At 30.9% G+C, this 13625-nt stretch overlaps 1 protein-coding gene across 9 annotated transcripts in view; it reads right to left on the reverse strand.

The window, feature by feature from the left end:
• The window catches only part of LOC107449379 (regulating synaptic membrane exocytosis protein 2), a 93209-nt gene that overhangs the window by 18562 nt on the left and 61022 nt on the right, over nt 1-13625 (reverse strand). For all 9 annotated transcript variants that reach the window (XR_011636321.1, XR_011636320.1, XR_011636319.1 and 6 more), the window contains exons 11-16: nt 12179-12350; nt 10039-10201; nt 6956-7199; nt 3035-3201; nt 1779-1926; nt 715-914 (exon numbers count right to left, since the gene is read on the reverse strand). Coding sequence is in view for 6 of the 9 variants with exons in the window: in XM_071178233.1 (XP_071034334.1) it covers nt 715-914; nt 1779-1926; nt 3035-3201; nt 6956-7199; nt 10039-10201; nt 12179-12350 (1094 nt within the window). In the remaining 3 variants the exon portion in view is untranslated. The remainder of the gene's footprint in view (nt 1-714; nt 915-1778; nt 1927-3034; nt 3202-6955; nt 7200-10038; nt 10202-12178; nt 12351-13625) is intronic.

A 13625-nucleotide genomic window follows, 5' to 3' on the forward strand; every position in this document is an offset into this window, starting at 1 on the left:
GTTACTTATTACACATTGAAATATTATACAAATTAATTTAATTCTTCAAGATTTTAGGAAATAGTTTTCTTTATGGATTCTAGTTCAAAAATTATTTCTGATACTTCTTTTCTTAGGGTTTTACTTAATTCCTATAACCAGATTACCAGTAGAACTTAATTTTTTGAATTTTGTTAATTTTGAAGGTTAATGTGGGTCTTTTACTTAAAAAAGCAGTATGCAAGAACCAATATATTAATAAAAGGACATGCTTTCTTCCCCCTGCCTGAAGCCCCCTCTAACACATTCATTTTTGTCTTTCTAAAATGATGCACATCCTCTATGCGTGGTCTAATTCTAGGTGATAAAAGAACGGTATTTTGTTTTAAAAAATTGAACTGAAAAATTGTTCCGATCAACTCTAGTGATGCTGAAAAATTAAGGACTTTAAAAACCTTGTACCAAAATTAAGTACTTTTAAGCGCCCTTATATTCCAAAAAAAAATTAAGCAGTTTTTAAGGACCATGGGAATCTTGTTAATTTTATTACCCCATCAATTTCTTTATCACAGACTAAATTAATTGAGGTGAGCATATCAGCTAAAGACTACTCTAATAAAGGATGCTAAATCTATAAAGAAGCCACATTTCTCTTCTAAAGGATATTTTTGGTATCAATTGAAAAATGGATTTAAATACATATCTGTGGATTCGTACCATCAATGAATTACATACCTGTGACACTCAGTTGTGAAGTGCTGTTGCTCTTTTTGGAAAGGTAGGGGGTGGCAGAGTAGGTGGAGGGTCGTCGAATCATGGTCTTATTATCTGTGGCCAGTCCAACAGCTGTGTCGGACAAGCTGCCATCCATTTCTGCATCTCGGGATGATGGATGGACCGGTCCCCCATATGCTGAAGAACGACCCGTGAATTCCCTACAAATAAATCAACTTTATTAATACTTTCTGTTAAATAAATGATTGCAATTAAAGTTATATCCTTAAAAGGTTATGAAAAAGAACTATTGGTCAGAACACTCTGATATTTCAGTGGAGTACACAGGAAGTGAGGTGAATTTGATTATTTGATTGGCAAAAGAAAAAAAAATCATCAAATATTGACCAATATATGTAGCTGTACTTGCTAAAGGATTCTACTTAAAAGACATAGGATATTGTTTAGACGTTATGTTCAAAGTCCAACTACTAGAACAAAACAGTTACTGGAAAATGTAGAGTATTTTTTGATAGAACTAACTCACATTTGAGTTACATGGAAAGGAAAACCACGAAAATCTATAACGGTTAGCCTGACAGCAAGGGGACTCTAACCCTTGATCCGTTTACCACTGAAAATATTTTACATCAGCATTGTGGTTGGTGCGAGTCAGGTGCAAAATTTGAATCAACCAGCCATTGCCGGGATTTGAACCCGATGGAAAAAAAATGGCATAGGTGCATCAATGTTATTAAGAAAAAGGACAGGGAGCATTAGGATTAAAAATAAAAAGGCATGGTCCAGCCCTCCTCAAAAAATCAGAAAACATGAACACTGAGAACTAAACTCCATAAAAATATTTTAACGGTTTTAATTACTTTTTTGAAGAAAATTAAAAAGCCTTATACGTCTATAAAAAAGGTCAATTTTAAATAAAGACATTCTAAATTTGAAAATCAGATTATGAACTTGCGATTGGAAGTTATTAAAGCGCATGCATAAAGGCAGGCTTTCAATAACATATAGAGATAAAGCCTTCAAAATTAAACATTGTTAGTAAAGTGCGTGAATAAATACTTTACCCGAGAGTGCGACTGTTTCTGTGAAAGGCACTGCTGAGGCTAAACTTGGAACTTGACTCTGAGTCGTCGGGACTAACTAAAGAGCTGCTCACCCCCAATGCTGCTGCCATTCGTGATCCACCCCCACGGCGCTGTGGGAACTCAGCACCTGTTGATATGAAAAGTATTAAATGATTGGAATTGAATGATTAATTCAACAATGACCCACTTGTTGAACTACTAATTGGGTACTATAATGAGTAATTCAACAATGTCACATTTGTTGAACTACTCATTTGGTAGCATGTAACAGGCTTTTTTCTTCATGCATCCAGCTGGTCTGAAGGCTTACACAAATATTGTAACATACTTAGAGTAATTTCAAACATATCTTCAAAATGAGCATTGTATGTGTTATTGGCAAAGTTTGAAATCCAGCATTGTATATAATGCCTAAAACTAGCCGGCAATGTATGAAACGATTTATATTTCACACATTTCCTAGGTGTTCTATAAAATGTCAAATGAGAAACCAGCAAATTATAAAATACATCTCAGATTCGCCAAAATGTCATTCAAGCCTGTCATGTTGCAACAAGTAGGTTAATTTCTTATTTTTTATACGAAAATCTTGTTTCCTTTAATAAGAAAAGCATAAATTATGTTTTGTACAGCTTTCATTTTTCTTTACGCATTTCAAAAAAATTTTTTAATGGCACTCTCATTATTTTTTCAGAATAACATTTTTATTTTTGAGATATGCACATCATTTAAATAATAACCTCATCAGGATGTTTTTTTTTATTTTTTTATACTTGGCCTAAATGGTATTTGTCACTCTATAGGACACCTAGGTACTATATATACAATGGCAAGGGAAAGTATGCAATACTCCTCATATTTCATACCTTGCCTAAAAACATGTGGCATTACATACAATGCCTAGGCATTCCATAGAATACCGGCGTTTCATACTTTGCCGGTAATATATACATTTCAACTATGCCAACAACTGGCATAAAATATTGAGTGGTAAAACTTTAATTGATCTAAGACAGGGATGACAGAACAATGAAACAACTTATAATTTAATAGAAAATAGATAAAGATGCTTTGCAATTATACAAAGATACCGATGATAATGGCGTTAATAATGAGAATGATGGTAATATAAATTATAAAATTTAATTATTTGTTATCTGGACTAATAAATTCTTCTAAGGGACCTTGTGAAAAGAATAATTCAGCAATTAGAATGAGAGGTAACAGCAACTCACCAGAAGGAGGGGTAACGGCAACTGCTGGGTTCTTTCCTTTCTTCATGTATCGCTCTTCTATATCAATCCTGGAGAAAGGTACTTGTGGTAATTGGCGTTTCCTATACTGGTTATTAGAAGAGGATGCTGCTGGCAGTAGGCGTCGAGAATGATGGAACGGAGCTGCCCTGAAAAGAAGAACATTATTTCAAGCACTGACTGCTACGCACGTAAACCTTTTACTTTAACAGGGTTCCCACTCAATTTTTTAAAAATAAATTCAAGGACTTTTCAATGACTTTCAAGGATCAAAAATCAAATTTTTCGAGGACCTATTCCATATAACAGTTATATGCTAAAGTACATATCAACGATTTTACAATATATGTATATATATATATATATGTAACATGCGAGACTACAGCCTCTCTTATAGTACGCCAGATGTCGCTCGCCTTAACGAAATGCAACGAACTTTTTCGATGTAAAGGAAGAGTTAGTCAGTTGGAATTGTCTGTTGATGTTGTTTCTAGAGGAAACTGGTAACCTTAGTGGTTAAGATTCTAAGTGAATATGTTATTTGTTAATTGTAGTATGTTTCTGTGTGAAACTGAGAACCTGTGTGGTTCGAACTTAATTGGTTAAGAGTCTGTGTGACTCATTTTATTATTAAAGAATAAGCATAATCATTAATTGTGTTGATTGACTTTATTAATGGTAACCAAGGCATTTATATTTGGTGTCAGAAGAATTCTAATTGAGAAAAAAAAACTCTAATTAACATAGGATACTAGCCAACATTTAAAAACTAGCATCAGTGAAAAATTTAATGAAGTGAATTAGATGAAGTGAATTAATGAAGCTGAAGGAATTATGCATATTACATTAAACAAGCATAGTAAATAATTAATAAAGTTTGTGTAATTGCACGGTTATTAAAATATAAATACTTTTTTTTATTATGTCAGATCAAATTCTAGGTTAAAGAAAATGTATATAATTAGATAAGATATCAAAATATATCCATTTAACATATCTATTTCAATTTTAATAAATTATCTATTTTGTTACTTCAGAATATCAGTAATGTAGTTTGAACATAAAAAAATCTATTGTAGAACAATATTTTACAGATAAATAAAACTTACCAAGCTTTATTTTCTTTAAAATATATTCATAACACGCGACGCGCGATTTTTAAAATTTTGTGAACATGCGTAGTTTTAAAAAAGCGTAATTTTTAAATCGTATTTATACGAATCTAGATATACTATATGTAAATCAAAATTAAAAGAAAGGTGAAGTAAGTCTCGAAGATTGCGTAAATCACGTATCACNTGATAAATTGATTCTGATTTTCGAATTCTGTTTTCCTTCTTAAGTAATCAGTTTTGCATTTTCTAATTTTAAACGTTTTAAAGTATTGTATTTTCTGCAAAGAGATTACAAGGTTAACCGACAAAAAGAATTTAGTGTTATATAAACAATGATGTTTATATAACAATCACCACCAACAATTGCTTTCAATATGTCGGTCTAAACACTTTGGCATGCGGCCCTTCATTGGTCAATCTGCTGTGCATGTGGCCCTTCACTGAAAAAGGTTGTGCACCCCTATACTAGAATGAGAATTGCGAGGCATGATCCTTAAATTACTTAAAAACGTATCACGTTATATGATTCAGAAATAACTTTAATTGAAATCATGGTGTGTGATTGATAAATCACCTCAACGTGAATCATGATGAGTGATGTAGAAAATACCTTAATACGAATCTTGATGAGTAATTTGCAAATCACTTTAAAGTAATATTCAAGATGTGATTCAATAATCACTTTAATTTAAATTGCAATTCATAGAACATTTTATAAGATTTCAGATCCGCAAATCAAGAATCAGTTTAATGTGAATCAGGATGTTTATTCATAATCAAAGAAACCTGTGGAACTAAATTTTATTTATTAGCAGTAAAAACTAAATGTAAAAATTTGATTATAAATGATAAAAAATTAATTATCCTTGGCACATAAATTAAAAGAAGGATAACAATATTAATCTGTCGTAATAATGAAGTTAACACATTGAACATATGTCTAAATCGATTAAACACTAGATATCACATTCAAAAACTATGACTACAAAATGTAAAATTTGAGAGAAATTTCAGCTTTCAAAACATCAGAGAGATGAACAATAATCTGGTGAGAAAAATCTAAGAGAGAGAAGTTTTGCATCTTCTTCAACCCTTTTTCACTTCAAGCATTAAAAATTGCATCTATCAGAATTTCTATAATTTTCCTTTGAACTTATTTATTATTTTTTTAATGCTTTTTTGAAAGAAAGATTAGTATTATTTAAATTCCTAAAAAATCAAGTACTCTTCAAGTACCCTATGGCAAAATTCAAGGACTTTTCAGGGCCCTGAATTTTTTCAACAAAATTCAAGGACTTTCAAGGTTTTTCAAGTACCCTGTTTAAAGTAGATTTTTTTGTTGTTGCAGGACCTCTAAATCACTTAACCCCAGTTAAGACTTTTACCATAATATGGAGAGAAGTTTGCATACTTTTTTTTCTTTCAAATTTCATTCATAAGAAAGAACAAATTAACAGTGTTCTTCCATTTTTATTAATTTCATTTTCAAACTTTATGCTATAATATTATACTAAGATATACTATCAATGATGTATCATGCATGAGTCCATCAGAACTTTGAAATTTTATGTTTATGAGAAATTTAAAAAAGTCCTATTTTCTAATGCTGAGATTTCTATGAACAGTTCTTTTGTGGCCACATTTCTTAAGACCCCAAGAAATGTTGAATAACTCATAAAAATTTCGTGGATGCCTTTATTTGATTCTAAGCCTTTAATAAAGGAGAATTTTAATGAATTTTTTGTGTGCATTGCATCTGCTTGTTTTCATGGAGGATTTTTCATGTTTTTCAAAAACCATAATTTTGTTTGAGAAGTTGAAATAAATACACATATATTTTGGCTTACATTCACAAAAGAAAATTCTAGTAATCTGAATATGGAACAAACTGGCATCAAGTTTTATCTAGCCTTATTAGCCCAAAACATGATTCAGAGGTAGGGTGAGCTAATCATTTGCAGAGTAGATGTTTTACCAATATTTTTTGCTATCATTGGCAATAATTCAGTTATTATTGATTTTAAAAAAGAATTCATTTAAAGAGCATTGATTGTAGCAAAAATATAATGCCATTTTGTTACACCTAAAGGTATGACTAAGATTTAACCCTAAGTAGTTTTATTATTTTTAATACAAAAATATCTACAGCTATTGAAACACCTAAATTATATTAAATTTTTCCATTGAAAATTAACAATTTCATGCAAAAAATAACACATTTTAGTTTATGAAAATGCTTATAAAACTGTTTTGGGCATTTGTTTTATCACGGCAAACTACGTGATTATGATTAGTTTCGAGACTCTCATTTTTCTTCATAATTTAGGTAAACACTTTGGGAATTTCTGGCACTGAACACTCAACTCAGTGGGTAAGCAGCTTTTTTTAACTTTTTAGCCTTGAATCTAGAGGACAAGAGAAGACCTGTTTAAAGAACAAGGTCACATTCACCTTTGAGAAGAATTCTTTAAAGCAAAACTAATCAACATTTGCACCAAATGGAGCTGAAAATCACGAAAACCTCTAATGCCTAGCCAGATACCAATGGAGTTCTGATCTGTCTCTACCAAAGTATAATTGGCCTTGGCACTGCCACCTTTGCTGGCAGGGGGCAAAAATAAAATTTAGCCATCTAGATCTGAGATTCATTCATATGTAGACTTAATCTTTTTCTGCTGAATCATGCCGACTTTTATGAAAAAGTTGCCATTAATTTTTCAAATATATAAGTATGCTTATCATTTTGATATACAATTAGCAGTTAGTGAGCACAATTAACAGTGTATACCTGTATTGTGGCGGTGAGACAGACCTAGATCCGTGAACCGGCGTTCTCCTCTCTGATGAATCCGCCATGGATCTGGATCGCCTTCTATCTTCAAATCCGGTCTCTCTGATCCTTCCACGTGGGTAATCGGAGGAGGAGATAGGAGGAGAGTTTAAAGATCTTGATCGTCCACCCATTTCATAGGGTTGCCGATCAATCCCTTCATAGAAGGGAGAACAACTGTCAATGGCCATCATACGACGCTCTGCAAAACAACGTTATTAATGAATGTTGAAACAGGATGCATAGCCAAATCTTTCAACAAAAAATAAGCACCTTTTAAGTATTTTATAAGCCCTAAAAGAATAATTTTAAGCACTATATACATTAAAAAATGCAAAATAGTTTCCAAAGACTTAACATAATCGTGATAAAATAACTAGTTTCTGATATAGAAGTTTTTCTTGATTATATTAGCCGCCATAAAAAGATCAATAGATTTTTCGGTTTGATTTCAGAAGGTGGAAAATGAAGCCAGAAATTGAGAATATCTTGCAAAATGCAGCAGAGTTGCACATGAGTGTGCAAGAATCTCACCAACCCAGCTCAGTATATGCACAAGAAGATCTGCAAGTATTTCAGCAAGCATGTAAAATGATAGGCACTTGCATATGCTACGGACTGACGGTATGCCGAAATGCATTGTGTTTGAATGAATTGTGAAAACATTGAATAGTACAATATGAAAACCACGCTTTTATATAATCCATGGTGAAAATCAACATGATAAAGAAAAAAATCTCCCATTCGAAAAGGGAAAATTAAGCACTTTTTAAAAACACCCAATAAGAAAAAGCACCATTAAGGGCTTTTAAAACATGAAATTCAAAAATAAGCACCCTTAAGCACTTTTAAAAACGCTACGCACCATGTAAAATAACCCCACACTCAACAAATTTTGTTTGATGATTTTAATCATTGAAAATAAATTGCAAATTGCATGATCTTAATAAAGTCCAAGTTGAGAAATGACATATGAGAGGACCTAACACATATAGTTCAATGCATAATAAAGTAAAATGATTCAGAAAATATCATCAGAACTAGTTTTACTAAGCAATGGAGAAAAAAATATTTATTTCTATTAAAAATACATTATCTAACTTTTAAAACAGAAAAATACAATTTTTTATTTATTGATCTAACAATTTTAATGCAGTAAGATAGTGAGAAAATTCACCAAGTATGGTCCCCAGGTTACAATACTTTCTCTTTCAGACAGCTTTTCAGTCACTTGTTACTATGTTAGATATGTTAAAAATGGAAACAGTAAAAAAAGCTATGTAAAAATGCTTTTCAAAGTTTCTCTGGTTGAATTATGATTTTGTAATTAAGAATAACTATTACAAATATGCCTCTCAGCTACTATCAACATCATTCACTATCCTTGTTTTCCAATTAATAAATCAAACCTAGAATTCATATTCGAAAGAAAAAAAATTTTGAATTAAAGGTAAAAGTATGTTTTCCAAAGACAAAAGATATTTTCGAATAATTATATTTTAAATAAGCAACAAGGATTTTTAAAAGACACACCTTTTTTATAAGATAAAATTTATACATAAAATTACATGAACAGGTGTCAATTTTTGCTTTTTCCCTCCTTATGATGTTTGGTCTTCTGATTCTGATGAGTTTTTGATTTTTTACCCGTTTGAAGAGTTAAACTCAAGAACCAACAAGAATGAGTAATAATTTTACTTCTCCATTTCTTATATTTATGTTAAAGATCGCGTAACTTTTTTATTTTAAGAGCTAGATTTAAGAAACAAGTTACTGATGAATAAGCCAATATTGAAAATTTTGTAACAATTTAAGTGCTTGAAAGTCAAGTTATAGAATGGAAGATATAGTATTTCTTAATGTGGTGGCATTTCTAAAAATGAATATGAGCATTTTTTTTCAAAGGCATTAGTAGAACTTGTAATTTTTAAAGTTAGGAAAAAAAACACAGATATAAGGTATTTATTATATGTGGATATAAAGTATTTATTATAAAAAAATTTAATAATTAAAGTTACACAGTTTAATATTAAAAATTATGAGTCTCAGGCAGTAAACATATTTGATGGTAGTTGCTGCTAAAATATAATATTCTACTTTGTTATAGGTGTTTGTGCAAAAAGGCAGGTGTCTATCCATTCAGTATTGTAACAAAACTGTTTAGAGAATACCATGGCAACAACTCCCAACAAAATCTAGCATGCCATCTCCAATTATTGAACTGAAAGATTGAATCGGTCCTTTATAATGTTCGATGTTCTATTTCATTTCCAAGTGGTATGTTCTGCACTTAGTTAATGTTATATGTGCTTTATAATTTTTTATATGATTAATAAATTTATAAAGAGTTAGTCAGAATTTTAATTTTAACAAGAATAGTTACACTATTCTGTTTTTCGAGAGTAAGAGCTGACTAACATTTTCTGGAAAGAGTGCTCAGATCTGAACAAAGGGTATGGGTGCAGATAAGAGTGTATTTCACATCTTACAATAATTTATTATTCAATACACTAAATTCAATACACTTAGTTCTGAATTATTAGACTATCAGTACTTAATTATTGTGGCTTGCTTTAGAATCTGTAGTTGTTTTATAAAAACATCTATATTAGGATAAATTCTTGATGATAGAAACAAAATTAGTTATTTTAGGTACCCATCAGCATTGAACAATATTATTATTTAGTCATAGCAGAAAAACATTAGTTCACAATTATATGCAGATCCAAATATGCAACAATATATATACTCAAATTGTGTAGGTTAGAAGAGTTAGTTTTTGATACTAATTTCTAAGGTTCTGAGGACTTTTTTTTAAAAAATTTAGTGTCAAAATTAGTTTTAGTATGTGCCAATGATCAATATTCTGCTATACTGAGGCATACAGTCTGTGAGTTGGCTATCCATACTTTAAATGAAAAAACAATAGCTTCAAACTGCATCTTGAACACACATCAACGCAAAACAATATGTCTTGAGTTTTTGCATGATGGATTGAATAGAAAGTGGAACAATGAAATGGAATCTGAACAAAAGAATACCGGTTCTTTCGCTGAACTTTTCATCGAAGTCCGACAAGTCGTCGTCGGAAAGTCTTCTATCAGGGGATTCTGGAGGAGATGGGTTAATCACGTTGTCCCTGTGCATTGACAAGAGGTACCACTGCGGCTCATTATTCATACTCGAACGCAAAGGAATCACCACCTGCAACAAAAAAACACACTCAATAAAAAAAGGTAGCATTAATATTGTTTATATTTTCTGCACATTTGCAGGCAAAATTATTGCTTTTGTTCTGATCAGATTGCAATGCACAATTTAACCTTCATACAGCCAAACGGAGGACATCACGAACACCACTTCAATTTTCTAATCTTACTTCCTTAAATTTCTTTTTATACAGTAGATATCTTAATAACACAGACATGAAACATTTGTCATTAGTTTTTCTTTGTCATCTTGTCTTTAATTTCATTAGTTATAGATCAATTAGCTTACCTATTAAACAATGCAATATACATATGGAACAGAGCAATATTTCATTGCTTTAAAACAATATTTCGATGCAAACTTCCTTAAAACACAAAAATATGCACTTAAGTATTCATTCATATGGAAAAAAATTGAAATTATCAAGAACATTAGACATTATTATAGCTGCAAACATGAATAGGAAAAAATCCAGTAGATTTTATAAAATATAAATGTCATGATAACTGTTGTATAATATACTAAATATTTTTAGGGATTTTTATTGTCCTCAGAATACAAAAACTTTATCACACTAATAACTATATATAGTTTGTCTAAGCTAAGAACTCCTCCCACCACAAAGTCTGAGGCTATCTGGTGCTACGGAAACAAGAATGGTGAATTTTTGGGAGCATAGCTTCACTTTAGGACTAACACAATAGACCAAAGAAAGATAATACTTTTTTCTTGCCGACTAGAGCCAAAACCACTCCAAAACAGTGACTCTGCACCCCTTCTTGAAGTAGTCATACCTCATTATCATAGTCACAGTCACAGGTCCAGGCGAATGTCTGGGGGAGTTCTTATTTTAGACAAACTATAAATGGTCTGCAATATTTTTCGTCCATTAATCATTAAATGAGTAATAGCTTTCAATGCTTTTTTTAAATTTTGAGAATTTCTGAATCGTTTTGGGATTTGTTTTATGGGAAAATGTTTTTGAAAAGGTTAATCATATTTTATGTAATAACTACTATATGCATAAACAGTATAAGAGCTTTCCCTGTACCATCAAATAATAAATTACCTATATAAATAGTCTCAAGAAACTAAAGTGTAAATAAAAAGTGGTTGTTTGAAAACTTAATTTGCTTAAAAAAATACAAATATGAAATATCAGATAGTATGTTTTAAGCACGACAAAAATAGATGCCTATTTTCAAAACATGCCAGACGTAAATGAAGAAACAAAAATGATTTATAATAAAAAACCTAAAGTTGCCAACAAAAGTGGAAAAATTAAAAAATGGAAACTTATTTCTATTATAAGAAAAAGGGAAATTTATTTTTCCATTTTCTGTTGGCAATTTTATATTTTTTCTTTATATTCACATTTGGCAAGTCTTGAAAATGGGTGCCTACTTTTGAAGTGCTTGAAACATGTCGAGTGTTATTTTATAACTGTATTTCTTTGAAGTGAATAAAATTTTTAAGCAGGTAATAACTTACTTACTTAGCATGGCACTTTCAATATTAATACTCTAAATAGTTTTTAAACACACATGCTTAAGAAACACAAAAATATGTACAAGAGTAATTATTATTTTAAAAAAAATTGAAATTATTAAGAGTATTAGAAATGAAATTCCGTCAAATTTATTGATTCTGGTTTTCTTTTCAGAGATTGTAAAGTCAAAGTGGTATATAGAGAATTATGGTTTACAGAACCATGTAATATAGGTTTTCTGTGTGTGTGTATACATAAAAATCCTTGAGAGAAAATCTCTGCATAGTCAGAATCACTAATTAGTACTTGATTGAGAACGAAGTAAAAAAGTTGCTCAAATTATGATCAATTCTACCATTAAGCTGATTTCTCTTTCTCCCATCCAATATTAATTAGCAATACATGTTGTACATAACTCAATATTTGAGAAGGATTCTAAAAATATATATTAAGGGTGGTCAATATGAAATCCTTATAAATACCTCTCCAAGGAATTCACTGAGTTCTCCTTTTGGGCTATAGTCCCAGACTGTGATTTGAAGCATCCGATGTTTGATCTGGGAGAGACGGAGGTCTGACAGCCTGACGGTGTCGTGCCATTGGGGCTCATTGGAATGCAAGACAGCTATAGAACGACCCTTTTTAGGCTGTTCACTATTAATAGAGAAAAATAAAATGGAGTAATAGATAAGAAAGTATGACATAATGAAGTGCAGTATAATTCAAAACTTTTTTTAAAAAAATCCAGAATGCAAAATAAAAAAAACTGGAACAATTTTCACGCTACATTAGGAAAAAGAAATTACACAGTTTGAACTTCTGTATGATCAGAAAATGCTTGCAGTTGCAAAATTTTAAAATTAAAATTGTTTAATTTTGATTTTTAAATATCAAATTGGTCTTGGTTTTCATTATAATCTTACAAATAGGCATTATTACAGAATCAAAAGATACAGGGGTTGAAATTGACAGATGTAGGCTCAATTTCAGAAGCACGGTAAACAAGTGTTCGTAAGCCTGCTATCATTTAGTTAGGGGGATGTGATGAAAGATTATGAGGAGAAAGTGACACTACAAACGGTTTCTGATAAACAGTAGTGAGAAATTTATTGGAATCATGAGTAATAAGAACACCTAAGAAAAGTAAACATTTATTTTTCTACTGTTTAAACGTGAAGTGAATGCAAGGCTTTATAGAATTCATAATATTGGGAACATAATCAATGTCAGCATTGTCCATCAATGTGCGTTCAACATTTGTTAACATATCGTCTAAAATAGAACTTAAATAGATCAAAGAGTTTGACTTCAAAATGGTGCATATGCAGGTCACTTAAGAGGATGCCATACTGCTGAGTTCAGACAAACAAAGAATATGCCATGAAGTTTCAAATACTGAAAAGAAATTTTCAAAATATCAAAATGAAAATAAATTGTGAGATGATAACTTAGGATTACACAAAGGAGAAGTTCTCTTCCAATAATTTGTTTGCATTTTAATATTTTGAAGTATTTTTTTCCCAGCAACTGAAACTTCGTGACTTACTTTGATTTGCTTGAACTTTCTTTTCTCCAGCAGTATGGGGTCCTCTTACGAAGGAGATGAGAGGATTACTCATAGCTAAGCCATCAATTATTCATCAAAATTTACAGTTAAAAGTCAAAGTGGACTGCTCCAGGCAAAGGCAAGTAAGATTTACTAAGTCAATTTCAACCTTGGCAAATTTCACAAGAATTAATTACAATAATTATAATAATTCATGTAATCTTTTCTTAAGGCAATTAACGATCATGAGACCAACGAAGGAACATTAAGTATTACGAGACGAATTCATACTAGAAAATAGGGATAAAATTGAAACAAACTGCTTAAAGAAGCGGAGCTGAAATTAGAAACAATTGGACTAAAAGGAGTATTAGGAACTTGAA

This window comes from Parasteatoda tepidariorum, chromosome 3 (assembly GCF_043381705.1).
Source record: "Parasteatoda tepidariorum isolate YZ-2023 chromosome 3, CAS_Ptep_4.0, whole genome shotgun sequence".
NCBI classification, from domain to species: Eukaryota; Metazoa; Arthropoda; class Arachnida; order Araneae; family Theridiidae; genus Parasteatoda; species Parasteatoda tepidariorum.